This window comes from Channa argus, chromosome 1 (assembly GCF_033026475.1).
Source record: "Channa argus isolate prfri chromosome 1, Channa argus male v1.0, whole genome shotgun sequence".
In the NCBI taxonomy this organism is placed as follows: Eukaryota; Metazoa; Chordata; class Actinopteri; order Anabantiformes; family Channidae; genus Channa; species Channa argus.
In genome coordinates this window covers 31,054,687-31,068,134 of record NC_090197.1, presented here as the reverse complement: position 1 = coordinate 31,068,134, position 13,448 = coordinate 31,054,687, and the positions used below count along the sequence as shown (strand labels likewise).

General features: G+C 37.6%; 1 protein-coding gene across 1 annotated transcript in view; it reads right to left on the bottom strand.

Annotated features, from left to right (window-relative positions):
• Positions 1–2,824: 2,824 nt before the first annotated feature.
• The window catches only part of LOC137131328 (protein kinase C epsilon type-like), a 71,117-nt gene continuing 60,493 nt past the window's right edge, over positions 2,825–13,448 (bottom strand). The window contains exons 12-15 of the mRNA XM_067512433.1: positions 10,666–10,804; positions 9,817–10,005; positions 7,851–7,997; positions 2,825–7,639 (exon numbers count right to left, since the gene is read on the bottom strand). Of these exons, the coding sequence (XP_067368534.1) occupies positions 7,493–7,639; positions 7,851–7,997; positions 9,817–10,005; positions 10,666–10,804 (622 nt within the window). The 3' untranslated portion in view covers positions 2,825–7,492. The remainder of the gene's footprint in view (positions 7,640–7,850; positions 7,998–9,816; positions 10,006–10,665; positions 10,805–13,448) is intronic.

The window sequence follows — 13,448 nt, the reverse complement described above, 5'->3', positions numbered from 1 at the left end:
GTGTCAGCCGCTGTCCCAGTTCCCGAGAGCCGATTGGCTGCAGCGGGCCCCGGGAGCCTCCCCCGCCTACGAACAGCCCCGCCCCCTCCTCTGCGCTCCCTGCCGCTACCTGTTTGTTCCTGAGCTGCAACAGGTGGAGCCGGAAAGGGCAAACTCATAACACAAATGATGAGGATACACACTAATCTCATTATGATGTGAAAGTACTTTGACTCACTCTTCTTCAGTGCCTCATTCACAGATGCAGAACAAGTAATCTCAGTACTCAAGTATTCAACACGCATGAATTAATGAAGGTCAGGGGGCCCATGGACCAGAGCCCCTGAAGTTACTGTCCTCAGTTCTTGTTTGAAAGGGTTCAGGTACAAGACCAGAAAATGACCAGAAACAGATGCCCAACAGGGATGCAAAGAATGCAAAATTACTCAAAAGAATTGAATAACAACCTGAATTGAAATGTCCAAAAACAGACCAAACTTTTTTTTTTAAATAAAACGTTGTAAAAAATATAGAGAAAACGATATTATAACCATAATACATACACAAAATGAACACAAATAGATAAAATATTATCAAATATTCATAATGACCAAGAACACAAAATATCAAAAAATAGAGAAAAAATATTATTTTCTATTAAATAATAGACACAACATGATCAGCATACCATACAAAATGTCTGAAAATAGAAACAAAATGCCCCAAAATTTAAAACATATTAGCAAAAACGTACAATTATAACATAACAATTATCAAAAATAAATACAAAAAAAATCCAAAAAACATTATTAAACACCAAACACAAAATGTTGAAAAACAGACAATAAATGATCAATAATAGACAGAAAATGACAAGGGGGTGGCTGTAGCTAAAGCCAGTTGTCCACGGACCCCAGGGTCAGTGGTTCGATCCCCAGCTATATGTCGAAGTGTCTCTGGGCAAGGCACTGAACCCCTAACAGCCCATTCCCCTCCCCAGCTGTGCAAATCAACATGTGGACAATGATCCGCTGTGGCGACCCTGAACTCACAGGATAAGCCGAAAGGACAAAAAAATAAATAAAAAATAGACACAAATGGACATAAAAAACAAATGTAAAATTACAATAAAAAGACTTAAAAATGACAAAAAGATAAAACAAAAACACATTTGGGAGCCCATTGCCTGTCTGTGTCCATTTTTCTGTTTTGCTCATTATCATGCGTAAAGGTGTAAATACTTTTACCCCCAAAATACTCCACTACAAGTAACACTTTAAACTCTTTTCTCACGTTTATGTGGTCTACATGTACTCTGAAATGTAATTAAAGGTGATGCTCTTGGAAAATGAACGTTCCTACTCCTGTAAACCTCAGCATTATTCTTTTGACATTTTGGGAAAAATGCTTCTAGTTGTGTTTAATGCTGCAGCTATTCTGAATAACCTTTACAGTTAATTAATGAATGTGACAATGGGAAGAATCTCGGTTGATGTCTACATTTGTCTCAACAGTTCCAACTTTTAAATAGAATTAAAACTAAACTTTAAAAAAATATATTTTATTATAAATATTTTTATTATCATTTTCTTTCCAACGGCTCTTTGATTTATCGACTAATCAGTGCAGCTGTATTTACCTTCAAAATGGTTCCATATACAACACTTGTTTAATTTGTGTGTGTATTTAAAAATATGGTCTTTCGTGCCTGAGCTGGACTACGAAACAAAGGATTTGAAGATTTTATTGATGCAGGCACAAAAACAAACCCACAGGCTCCATCAGCGAGACCTCCAAGCATTTAGTTTCCCATGTGTTATCGGTTTGAGAGCAGGTCTCACCACATTTTTCAGAAACAGGGAAGGCAATAACAGCTTCTGGATTTTAACCTGGTTTATTCCTCCCACAGCTTAGATGCAAATGATTAGTGAAGAAGCCAGTTGGCACAGAGCTAGCGAAGGTGTCAACACCCTGAGTAATTTATGGCTTCAAGCTATGTCTCTGCGCTGTATATGTGGTTAAGTAAAAGTTTATGAGTCTTTTTCTTTAATGCTGTGTTAATGTTATTGTTTGGAGTCCAAGCCTCATTTCCATTAAAGTTAAGACAGTAAACATGTGACACAATCATTTAAATTTGTAGTGAAGACATATCAAATGTTGAAACTAAGAATTTAGATTTTTTTTAAATATTTTATCATTTTGAACACTTTTTTTTAAAGGTGGAACATGTTTTTCCACTTTACTCACTTCTTTGTGTAACAACACATTGTGTTTGAGAACTGAGGACCTCAGTTGCATTTTTTCCCCATTGTTGCTTGACACAGGATTTCAGCTGCTCAACTGTTCAAGGATTTTTGTTTTCAAATTTTGTGTTTAGCTTTGCACCTGAACTGTTGCTACTAGGCCATGCAGTTGTTTAACATTTGTCTGAAAAACAAATCAGATGGTCCCTCGCCTCTTCAGCGTGGAGGACACAAACTGTGATTTCGAAAAATCATTTCTGATTGTCAAAAGGATTCATTGGAATTTAAAAATAAAAAAAACAATAAAATCTGAAAAACAAATCAGTCATTTGATATGTTGTCTTTGTATTATTTCCAAGCAAAATTTGTTTTTTAAATGTCTTTCAAATCTGCATTTTTTTAAAATTTACATCTTCCACAACATCCTAACCTTTATGGAAAAGGGTTTTATATTACATCTAAAGACAAAATGTTTTTGTTGTTTTTTTTCCAAAAGTTTTAAATGTTTTTGATTTGTGGTTCATTTTCAGGTGGATGAGTAGTAAACAAGAGAGTCAGTTGTGAAAACTAGAATTAGAAACAATAAACCAAGCAAAGAGACCTTCTTTGACATTATGATATTTAATTCATTTCAAAAATTAAAATACATCTTCACATTAAAAAAACAGTACATTTGGCAAACAGCTCTAAAGAAAAAAACAACAACACCACACACACGGATAATTCATGGAAGAACAAAACCACAGGTCAGATGACGAAATGTCCACAAAGTTTCACAAATACAGGGACTGCAAAACATAAAGTACAACATTCTGCATTTGACCCGAGGAAGATGAAGGTTTAATAGTAAACCTATAATACTGTTTCCATGGTTTGAAATGGACCACATGCCTTTCTGTTGTCAATTTAACTGCAACTCACTTCATCACTGGAGTGAAAACAAAAAAAGAATTAACATTCAACACGTAGAGTATTTTCTTCTGCATCGGTAACAAACATTAAACCAAAGGGACTGACAGTGGAAAATTTAGAAATAGTGCTTGGCATTTAGTACAGAGGACTACAGGGAGAGAACATCCTTTTTGGGCCGTAGTGGGACAAACTGTTTGACGTTTCCAAATCCAAGACTAAACAAGACGCAACAGCAGAGAGACAGTGAGACAAATGGGGACATGAGAGAAAGGACAAGAGGGAAGAGAATAACAATGATGGAGAGTAAAACTGTTAAGACTGTCTTAAATCTGCTGTGTGTGTATAGAGTGATTGATTGCTACTATATTTAATACATCTTCTACTACCACTACTACTACTTCTGCTGCCACTACACGTTTTTTACTGCTACATGTACAGAGCTGCCTGTTTCGGTTGTCTCAGAGCTTATACAGCCACTCATTATAAACGTCCTTCACTTCCGATGACGGTCCCTTTTCTCTTGTGAACGTTTGTTTCAGGTCAGGGAAGTGCAAGTACTCCGTAAGGCCATGAAAAAATGGCTGTGCAAGTCAATCAAGGATGTAGGTTATGATGTTTGCATGAAATCTGTGGTGTGACCTCCCAGACCTCTGTACACGCAGGATGTTATTTACATATTATGCAAATGTGTGATCCTTTTACTATGAGCAGTTACATGCAGTTTGTGTGTAATGCATGTTTTCAGTGCTTTAGACTGACTTTAAGCTTTATTCAACTCCAACTTGTGGTGGAGTAGCACTGTAGAGCTAAAAGAGGAGAAGGTGGAAATGTTAATATGACTAACTGCTATCGGTTTATTATGGATAGAGCATGGAGTTGGGATGAACAAGGCCGTAGGATGGAGTCCCATCTTACTCACCAAGAGCCACCCTGGTGCACGTACTGAGCTCAGATAAACTCTGAGGGCTGCAGATGGAAGGGAACTTGGCGTGAAAAACTCCTGCTCAATCAATGTACTGAACAATTTCCGCTGTGGCAGCACCTGAAGGGATGAGCGTTGTTTGTTTATAATCCCTTTATTCTCTTGGTCCTGATTGAAAACCTCATTTTATGGGTCGGTATGTTCCCAGTTTATTTCCTATGAAAGAACCCAGCAAGTGATTTGGGCCAAATTTTATTGAGAAAATAGATTTTTATTAATTATTACCTCCTCTAAAAATTTTGCCGAAATGCAATCAGCACCAATTAAACAATGTAAATAGCACCGCATATCTATCTATTAACAATATAGAGTGTTTTTGGAAAGTAGCAACTTAGACGCTAACACAGGCAAATACAGAAATTTATAAAAGTACTGTATTTAATTTTAGCCAAATGCAATCACTGTTTTTAACTTTAAATCTTTTTTTTATTGATTTTGGTTAATGTTGACTCAATTTAGATCTATCTTTACAAACAGCCCTTAAGCATTACCACATTTGCATTTTTAGTGAGGCCTTACTCTGATTGGCAGGAGGCGTGGCCTCCATTTTCAACCTTAGCTTATGGGAACACAACCTAATCAATTATGCCAGTTGTGTTAACCTACAGCTCCAGTTATGTAATGGCAGAAAGGTAAAGGGAGTAACGGTAGTTGAACCAATCTGTAAACATACTGTATTCAGCTAAGATAAAAGAAACCATGCTCATTGCTATGTCTGTTTTAAAATGTTATCAGATAGCACCCTGCTTATTACCTCACCTGGTTACCATACAAACTTAGTGATTTTGATATAATTGATATGATTCACACTGTCTGCACTGTTGTATTCAGGGTCAGTACAGAGTGTAGGTCATCAGTGTTTTCGAAATGGGTAGGTATTACGTTTTTGTTATTTTTACACCTGCTCCTAATGATATTCTGTATATTATTAGCAATAGGCAAAAAGCGACCAGCGGGCAGCAAGGTGGTGGAGTGGTTAGTGCTAGAAGGTGCCTAGTTTGAATCTCCAGCTAGCTGCAGCCTTTCTGTGTAGTGTTTGCATGTTCTGCCTGTGCTTGCGTAGACTTCCTCCATTTTCCTCCCAAAATCCAAAGACATGCACGTTGGGTTAATTGCTGACGCTAACTTGCCCATACAGTAGGTATGAATGTGAGTGTGAATGTTTCTGTATGTGTTGGCCCTGAGACAAACTGGAGACCTGTCCAGAATGGATCCCATCTCTCCTAATGACAGGTGGGATATGCTCTAACTCCCCTGTTACCCTGAACACAATAAATGGTTGAAGATGATGGATGGATGGATGGAAAAAGAGAACAGCCTTCTAGTGCATGTTTGCATGTTTCAAATCAATGTAGCATATATGGGCCTAATGTTTAAGGGAACAGCATATAGTTTTAATTAACCTACTTTTCAATTCATGTTTGGTTTTAACTACAACAAAATAACTATGAAAATATATAGATTAAAATTTTTTTGGCCATATCACCCAGCCCCATCCTTGTGTATCAGATTTCCCAATTCAGTGTGCCAACACAGAAGGGGCAGTTTCAACAATGCTCCCTCTCCAGGGGCAAGATTCAAAATCCAAAATAATTTAAAAACAGCAGAGATAACAGTTCAGTACTTTGTGGCTTTGTCTGAATCCACTATATTTTTTATTTGTTTTCCATCATACCAACTCTTAACAATTATGTTTAGTAGTTTCTGATTTATACAATTGAACGTAGTAATGTTGTTGGTTATAAAGCTATTCACTAATGCATGACAACTGCAGATGAGTGCCTGTGGAAGGATTCTCACTTTTTTATGCCCTGAAAGTAGACATGGTTGTCCACGTTGTACCTGAACTTGCCTGCAGATGAGACTAGCATGACAGAAGGAAGAAGGACAGATAAAATAAAGGAGGAAGATAAAGACGATGAAAACAGAAAATAACATAACAAACATAAGTCTCTGCACATGAACTTCTTTTAAAGAGGTTTGGGGGTTCAGTTCACTACAACACTGCAAATCTTATTATACCTCCTGCTGTTCAGGCTGTCAACAGAGTAGAAGGAAGGTTCAAAGTTTATGAAGTGTTTCTGACCTGGTAGGTCTTGCTCCATTAAAATGAAATCCATGAGTTCTAAAATGTCAGCAAGAACTACACAATCCAGTCAAAACAACACAAAGTAGACGCAAACAAAAAAATCAACATTTAAATAAAAAGTAAAACATGGCACACAGCGGGAAAATACATTCACTATTACATGTGCTAACACAATTAACTCTGTGTGCTACCCACAGCTGTAATGTGGAGACAGTACAGGTTCAGTGCAGCAACAGATTACGCCCTTACTGTACACACACACGCACCCACGCACGCACACACACACACACACACACACACACACAGCATTTCAAGAATCAAGTGATCGTGAATGGATTTAAGCAGTTGACCTAGAAGATTTTTTTAAAGGGCTCCCTTGACATTTTACATCTCAGCTTATTATACAACTGTCTCAATGTCAAGTTCTGTGGATAAACAGCTCTAACACTGTAGTCAGACTTCACTACAACCGTGGACCCTGCCAGTGGTAAACTACTGTAAGTTTGTTAGCTGGCAGCTCATGGTACCGTTTGGTTTTTAATGACAAACAGGAAGGACAATTCCCTAACAAGCTAAAATAGGGCGACAGAAGGGAAAACAGCGCAACCTTCTTTAGGAAAAGAACCACTAAAATTTAACTGAAGTAAAATTCAAAAAGCCACATTTGGGTCTCTTTACGTGAAGTTTTGACTCTTCATTTAAAATGAAGCAGTGGATGAAAAAAATGATTAAAGTACTATTTAAAAGCATTTTTTTCCATTCACATATGTTTAGGGAAGAAAAAACATTCCTTAAACACAGATGGACACAAGATACAGCACAGAAATGACAGTCATACTCTATTTCCAGAGATATGCAACTACGCATGCACACACTTGTGTACACACATCAGCTTTGTCACGCTAACAGCCCATGATCTTGCGCCTGTAGTTTGGCTGGAGTTTGTTTTTTTTCTGCAGCTTTGCCTGCACCAGAATTACATCCAGACCAACTAAAGGAAGAATCCGGGCACCGCTTTACAGTATTTCAACTGCACTTACATACATGCTGCTTAAGCTTATAGTTTGATGGGATATGCACAAATGGAGAGACAACAAGTGCATAGAAACCATAACAAAAGATATAGATGGTCTAGTATAATTCCTGTAGGGGTCAGACTCTGGATAAGTTCAGGAGGTCTCATCACCTGAGGCCATCTTGATGTAAAAACCATGTCCTGGCTGAAGACTTTTTTGAGTGTGGTGTTGTGTATGTATGTAGTAAATCTGTGTGTAGCAGTGTGTGTGTCTAGCCTGCAGTCTTGTCTCCAAAGTAGGAGAAACCTTTGAACTCATCTTGATTGATCTGCTTAATGATGCTGTCCTCTACTGGCGTCAGGACGGGTTCTTCTTGTGTAAAGTCCTGGTCAAAGTTATTCACGTCCCTTTTGGTTTTCTGAAAGACAAAGAACAAGAGAGGGTTCATGCAGCCTAAGGTAAACGATGACAGTTTAGTGAGAGTTTATATCTCAGCATATTTTTATCATTTTCTTCTAAAAAGAGCTGGCGATCAACGATAAAATACAGTAAATGCTTCTTTCCACATGTAAAACAAACAGAATCCATTTTCAGAGTGTCATGGTTATTTGGTGTGTGTGAGAACTCACAATACGTGGCTTGAATGGTGGTCTGATCTTCCTCTTCTCCAGCAGTATCCAGTCGATCTCTCTGAAGAATGGATGAAGCTTAATGGCCTCCTCCAAACCCTGAGCCAGCACACAGCCCAGACGCTTGTTAGGGCTCTTCGTCATGAACTGAGATGAAAAAAACAAACAAAAAAAAAACACAAAACAGAAAAGCAGAGAAAAGGGAAAATATTGGAATTGATTAGTTATTCATGTGATACTGAATGAGTCTTATTCATTTTATGTTTACGTTTTATGTTTCATTTGAATTAATAACAGTAACACGAGGACCGAAACATTGTGCAACACATTTTGAAGGGCAGATCTTAACCAAAAGTATTTTCTGTTTTGAAAGGAATAAAGAAAAGTCTGTTAAGTCTAACCTAAATTTCAGATTCGTCCAATACACCGATTGTAAAAATGAGTGATCGAAAGTGACACGCTAAGCTACAAATATGTTTTTAAGGTGTCCCCTGTAGAGGACATCAGGCTTTTCCATCTGTTTTACTTTTTTATTACAGCACAAACATCTTTCACCTGACATCCCACAGTTTAGTATGTGCGTGGCCCTTATTACTATAACAAATGATGATCTAATTGCAGACCAAATGTTCCAACTCAAACCCACGGGTCCTGGTGATGGTAATTTTCAAATTTGCGTTTGGTACATTAGTAATTTCTCTCTCAAGCCATTTTTTATTTGCAAATACATACCCTATGCTAACAAGATAATGTCCAATAAAACATTCAATAAGTCAAAATATAGCAGGCTCAAGTTCAGTTTCAGTTGGCGATCTGGTGAAAAGCACAGTCAGCACTTAAAAAAAACAGAAGCTTGCTAAATGTTTTTATTCACTGCTATGTGATTATAAACAAATGCCAGAAGAGATGAAAAAGTCAATTTCCTGTTCATGCTAATTGCATTTTGTTATCGTGATTTAAAAAGAAAAAAAATTGTGGCTCAGTAAGATCTTCATAAACACACATTAACATAATATAAACCACTTGCAGAGCTGGGTCACTGTATGAAAACAATGCAGCCATTATAAAAATGTTTCCTTCACTTTTAATAATTTCAGGATTTTCTTAAATACTAGTGCAGCGGACAAGTGGTCAAAGAGCTGCTCAGCCATCTGTGGGAGCTGAGAGCATTCTGTCATGTGACTTGAAGTCTCTCCGCTGGTTGATATGTCCAATCAGTGACTGGTCAAGACATTGTCCAACATAAACACACACACACACTTTCCTGCAAAGATTTTGAGTCAAACTGCACCAAAAGCCAAGGTAATCGCAGAGCTTATGATGGAAAAACTGCATGAACAAATAAACCTATGGAGAGTGGAACTACACACAATCTCAAACACAAACACACACTAACACAAACAATGACACAACACACAGAAAAAATATAATGGAATCAAATGCAACTCCTTTGAGTGGGGGAACATGAAACACGGATCAACATATGATACCACGAAAAAAAAAGAGAAAAACATTCACAAGTGACGCTGAGAAAGGCACGATGAACAAAGTAATGAAAACACACAGCAGCTAGATACAAAAATACTAAGAGAGAACGTAGCGAGACAAAAGGTGAGAAACAGGAAGACTGATAATGTACATAAATGGAAAGTCCATTAGAGCTGATGTTGTTTGAATTATTCGTAATCTGGAAAAACAGAGCTTTGGTGCTTGGTGCCATAAGATTGGTGTTAAAGCCCTATTTGTTATAAAGAGTAGTCTTATGGCATTTCTTACGAAAAATGACAGCAAAGTTTGTAATGAATAGTTTCTACAGTTAGACTAATCTTAGCCTTAGGAGCAGAAGAACTGTCAAAGTAAGTGAGTAATGGAAGCATTTCTGCACTGCAATTTCCAGAATGTGCTTATTTTTGCTAATATATGCACAAAAGCCACGCACACACAATGCACATTGATGCCAACTGACCGCTTTCAGGATAGATACGGCCTCTTTGCTGAGCCAAACAGGGTAGAGGACGTCATCATGGAGGATGGACTCAAAGAGGTCATCTTCATTATCAGCTTCAAAAGGTGGCTGTCCTGCCATCATCTCGTACATGAGCACCCCCAGTGCCCACCAGTCCACCGACGGGCCATAATCCAGCTCTTGAAGGATCTATACACATACAGTGAGTGAGAAGGATTTCAAAAGTGAGCTTACAGAAGCTTATGAAGCTGCTGTTGTTGCCCCTGATGATTTGAGTTGTCTAAATGTGGTTAATTGTCATTAGTCAGCTAACAATCACAAGAACATCCATAGTCAAAAATCACACCCAGATCACATGGGTATATTAAGTAAAACATACAGCAGAACATCATCTGCAAACAGTCAAACTTTGGCATTATTGTTAAATATACTGTATGTGTAGTATTTATGTGGATGACTCCTATTCACACATTCAATCTCCAACAAAAGACCCACAACAGGTTGCTACTGTATTATTTGTAAATAAAATGTTCAATCTTCAATCAAACCTTACTGTCATACGTTTCAGCCATTATAAGGGAATGGCCCATTTTATCTTATGGAAATGTAACAGTGCTGAAGACGTCTGCAAACACAACTATTTAAAAGCACAAAAATGTAAAAAAGGTAGCAACTTGCCTATATATAATACATCAACAATGTACCAAAACTTGAAAACAATGCCTTACGTAGGTTACCTGCTAAACAAACGCACAGACTTTAGGCTGGTGACAGTCAAGTGGGAGATTGCTACTTTGATGCGTATTTTGTGAAAGGTTTCTAAAGATGTGTGGTATTTTTAGGGGTCACCTCAGGTGCAATGTAATCTGGTGTCCCACAGAAGGTGGTGGTGGTGACTCCATTAAGGATTCCTTCCTTGCACATCCCGAAGTCGGCCAGTTTACAGTGCCCTTCCGCATCCAACAATATGTTGTCCAGCTTTAAGTCTCTGCAGAGCGAGGAGGACATATAGGTAAGTATTTGAAAAAACAGAGATAGTGACATACGTTTCAATTTCATAACAAAACGTGCTTTTTGAGCTAAGTGTTCATTGTGAATGCTTCAGCTAAATCTGAATCATCTCATTTGCTCTTCTTTGATAAATGTTGCTCATAACACACTTCACAAGACATTTTTATAGTAATTGTAAATTGTTGGAAACCGGACAGCCGGAGGATGGAAATGGGAACAGTTCTGGCAAAAGAGAAAGTTGAGGGTTTAAATTGGGGGGGTAAAGATGGAAGAGAGAGAGAGAGAGAGAGAGATAAGAGCAGCAGTGTTGAGAGATGACAGGGTTGGTCATGAATGCAGCTGCTTAGGGCTTGATGGTTGATTGCTACAAAAATGTCAATATCTGCTCAGCGCAGCCACTGCAGCCATTCAGCCTGAGGTGTTTTCAAAACTACAGCCGCCCTGACAAGTTTGGGAGATGGAACATGTGGGTTTGTGAAGCCTAGAGCCTGTGCAATGGTTCTGTTTGGTAATCGCCCAAAATAAAAAGGCAGCTTAACAATCTTGTTTGAGAGCTGCTGTCATTTGTTGATGAAAGGACGTTTGTTCTTGTCTATCCCATTGTGAATTCTTCTGACTGGTCATTGATTGCACAATGGAAAGTTGTGAGAAGATGGTAAGAACAATAGAGCTGCTGGTCATGCACAACCATTACGCATTATGGTTTTTTGATTTTGTGCTCTCAACCAAATAAATTTTCTTTTGGCAAGTTCAAATTATGGTAAAAATATAAACGTTCTTTTGTTGTATGTGCAATTTCTGATTGTAAAATTAGAATGTTAGCGGACTTATAAGAAAATACAGCAATTATTTATGGTTATATGGTGGATATAAAAAAAAACTACAAATAGTAACAAATCATCAGTTCCTATTCAGTAATGACTGGAACGTTACACACATCACTTTGGAAAATCCACTATTAAGCATGCACGATTGTTTGTACTTATTTCTAAAATTAGAACATTTTCTTTCACTGTTGTGTTCGGTATTTGAGCATGAATAGTTTGTGCTACTTAGAGCAGGTTCCTGGACCTCAACGAAAAGTTGAGACATCAGATTACAGTTTGCAGTGGATTCATTCGCGGGCTATGGCCAAACCTTTACTCTAAAAAGCTGAAAAGTCATGCAAAATGTAGCGTCACATATATTATGTTATTGTAAAGCTCTTTCACACTCCATCACTGATCGGCTCATGGCATGTTTGCTTTTCCTGCACTTTCTTCACTCTTTGCTGCTCCAAACAACCCCAGCCTTGTACCACTGAGCTCTTTGGTGACTGTGCCTTGCTAAAAGGCCTCATGGTGAGGAAGGAAAGAGCAGCAATTGTTCTGTATTTCTCCAGACGAAAAATTAAACTGGCAACGTCCCGGCTGCCTGTTTGCATAACTCACCTTCGGGCGACTACCAGCACATTAAGTCTGAATTGCAACAAGCCTGCAGCAAGCAAGAAAAATAACATATGAATGTAATGCATTTGTGATTGAATTTAAATGCCTGCTGACGTTAATCTTTGTATTACATATCACCTCACTGAGGGGAAATTCAATATTAAGTGGCTGCAGGTGTTCAGAAGCACTAATGGAATGATATTTATTTATATGAAGATGTTGTGTTGGGTTTTCTAGCAGGATAAGAACCATGTTGACAGGTGCTAATAACTTATGTTGCATAGCAGGAAATCGACAAAATTGAAATAATTCTTAATTTATTGTGTTATATACATAATTAAGTTATTGCCGAATCACTGAATACTTCAAGCTATTCTCTAACAATCATATATATATATATATATATATATATATATATATATATATATATATATATATATATATATATATATATATATATATGATTACTTTTTGTTACAGTGTTATAAATGTTAATGAATAAACGGCAATATTAAATTGGAATTAAAAAATAAATAAACAAAAAAGTGTCTGTGCCCTGAACCTACGACTGTTTAACTTGGTTTATTAAGACAAACGACCGTGCCGCTGCATTAGCTTTTCATTTCCAGGCACTCTTCTTTTTGTATATAAAAAACAACCCAAATTTCATGGTAAATAATTTCCTGTTTCCCCATATAACTTGATAATGTTGTTCTGATGCCGTTTTGGCTGTGCTTAATTTTGAGCCTGACACACAATCATTGACTTATGCCATAAAGCAGTGCGTAATTTCCACATCAGATGAAGCATTTCAAACTGGGGATTAATGAAAGCTTCTATTGGAAAATGCAAGTCTGACTCATCAATTAAAATAACAAAATGTCTATCCTAATACCTATACCTTTAAAACTAGCAGAATCAGTGAGCGCCAACTGATTCCCAACTTGTACACTTTGTTACCCTTTGCCTCTCACTCAAACTCGCTTGATTACAAGTGCCGGGTTTCTGCAAACCTGAACTGTAAAAAGTGGTTCAGAGTGTCACAGTGAGAACTCATCTGGATTGTGCTGATAAAGAACTGTCATTGCAGAAGAAGCTGATGTTAAATCCGCTTAAAGAGTCTGAAGAATGTTTTGTGGTCTCCAGAGGCACTTTTTTCTTTCCTCAAAGGAGGACATCTGAGAACAACTCAGC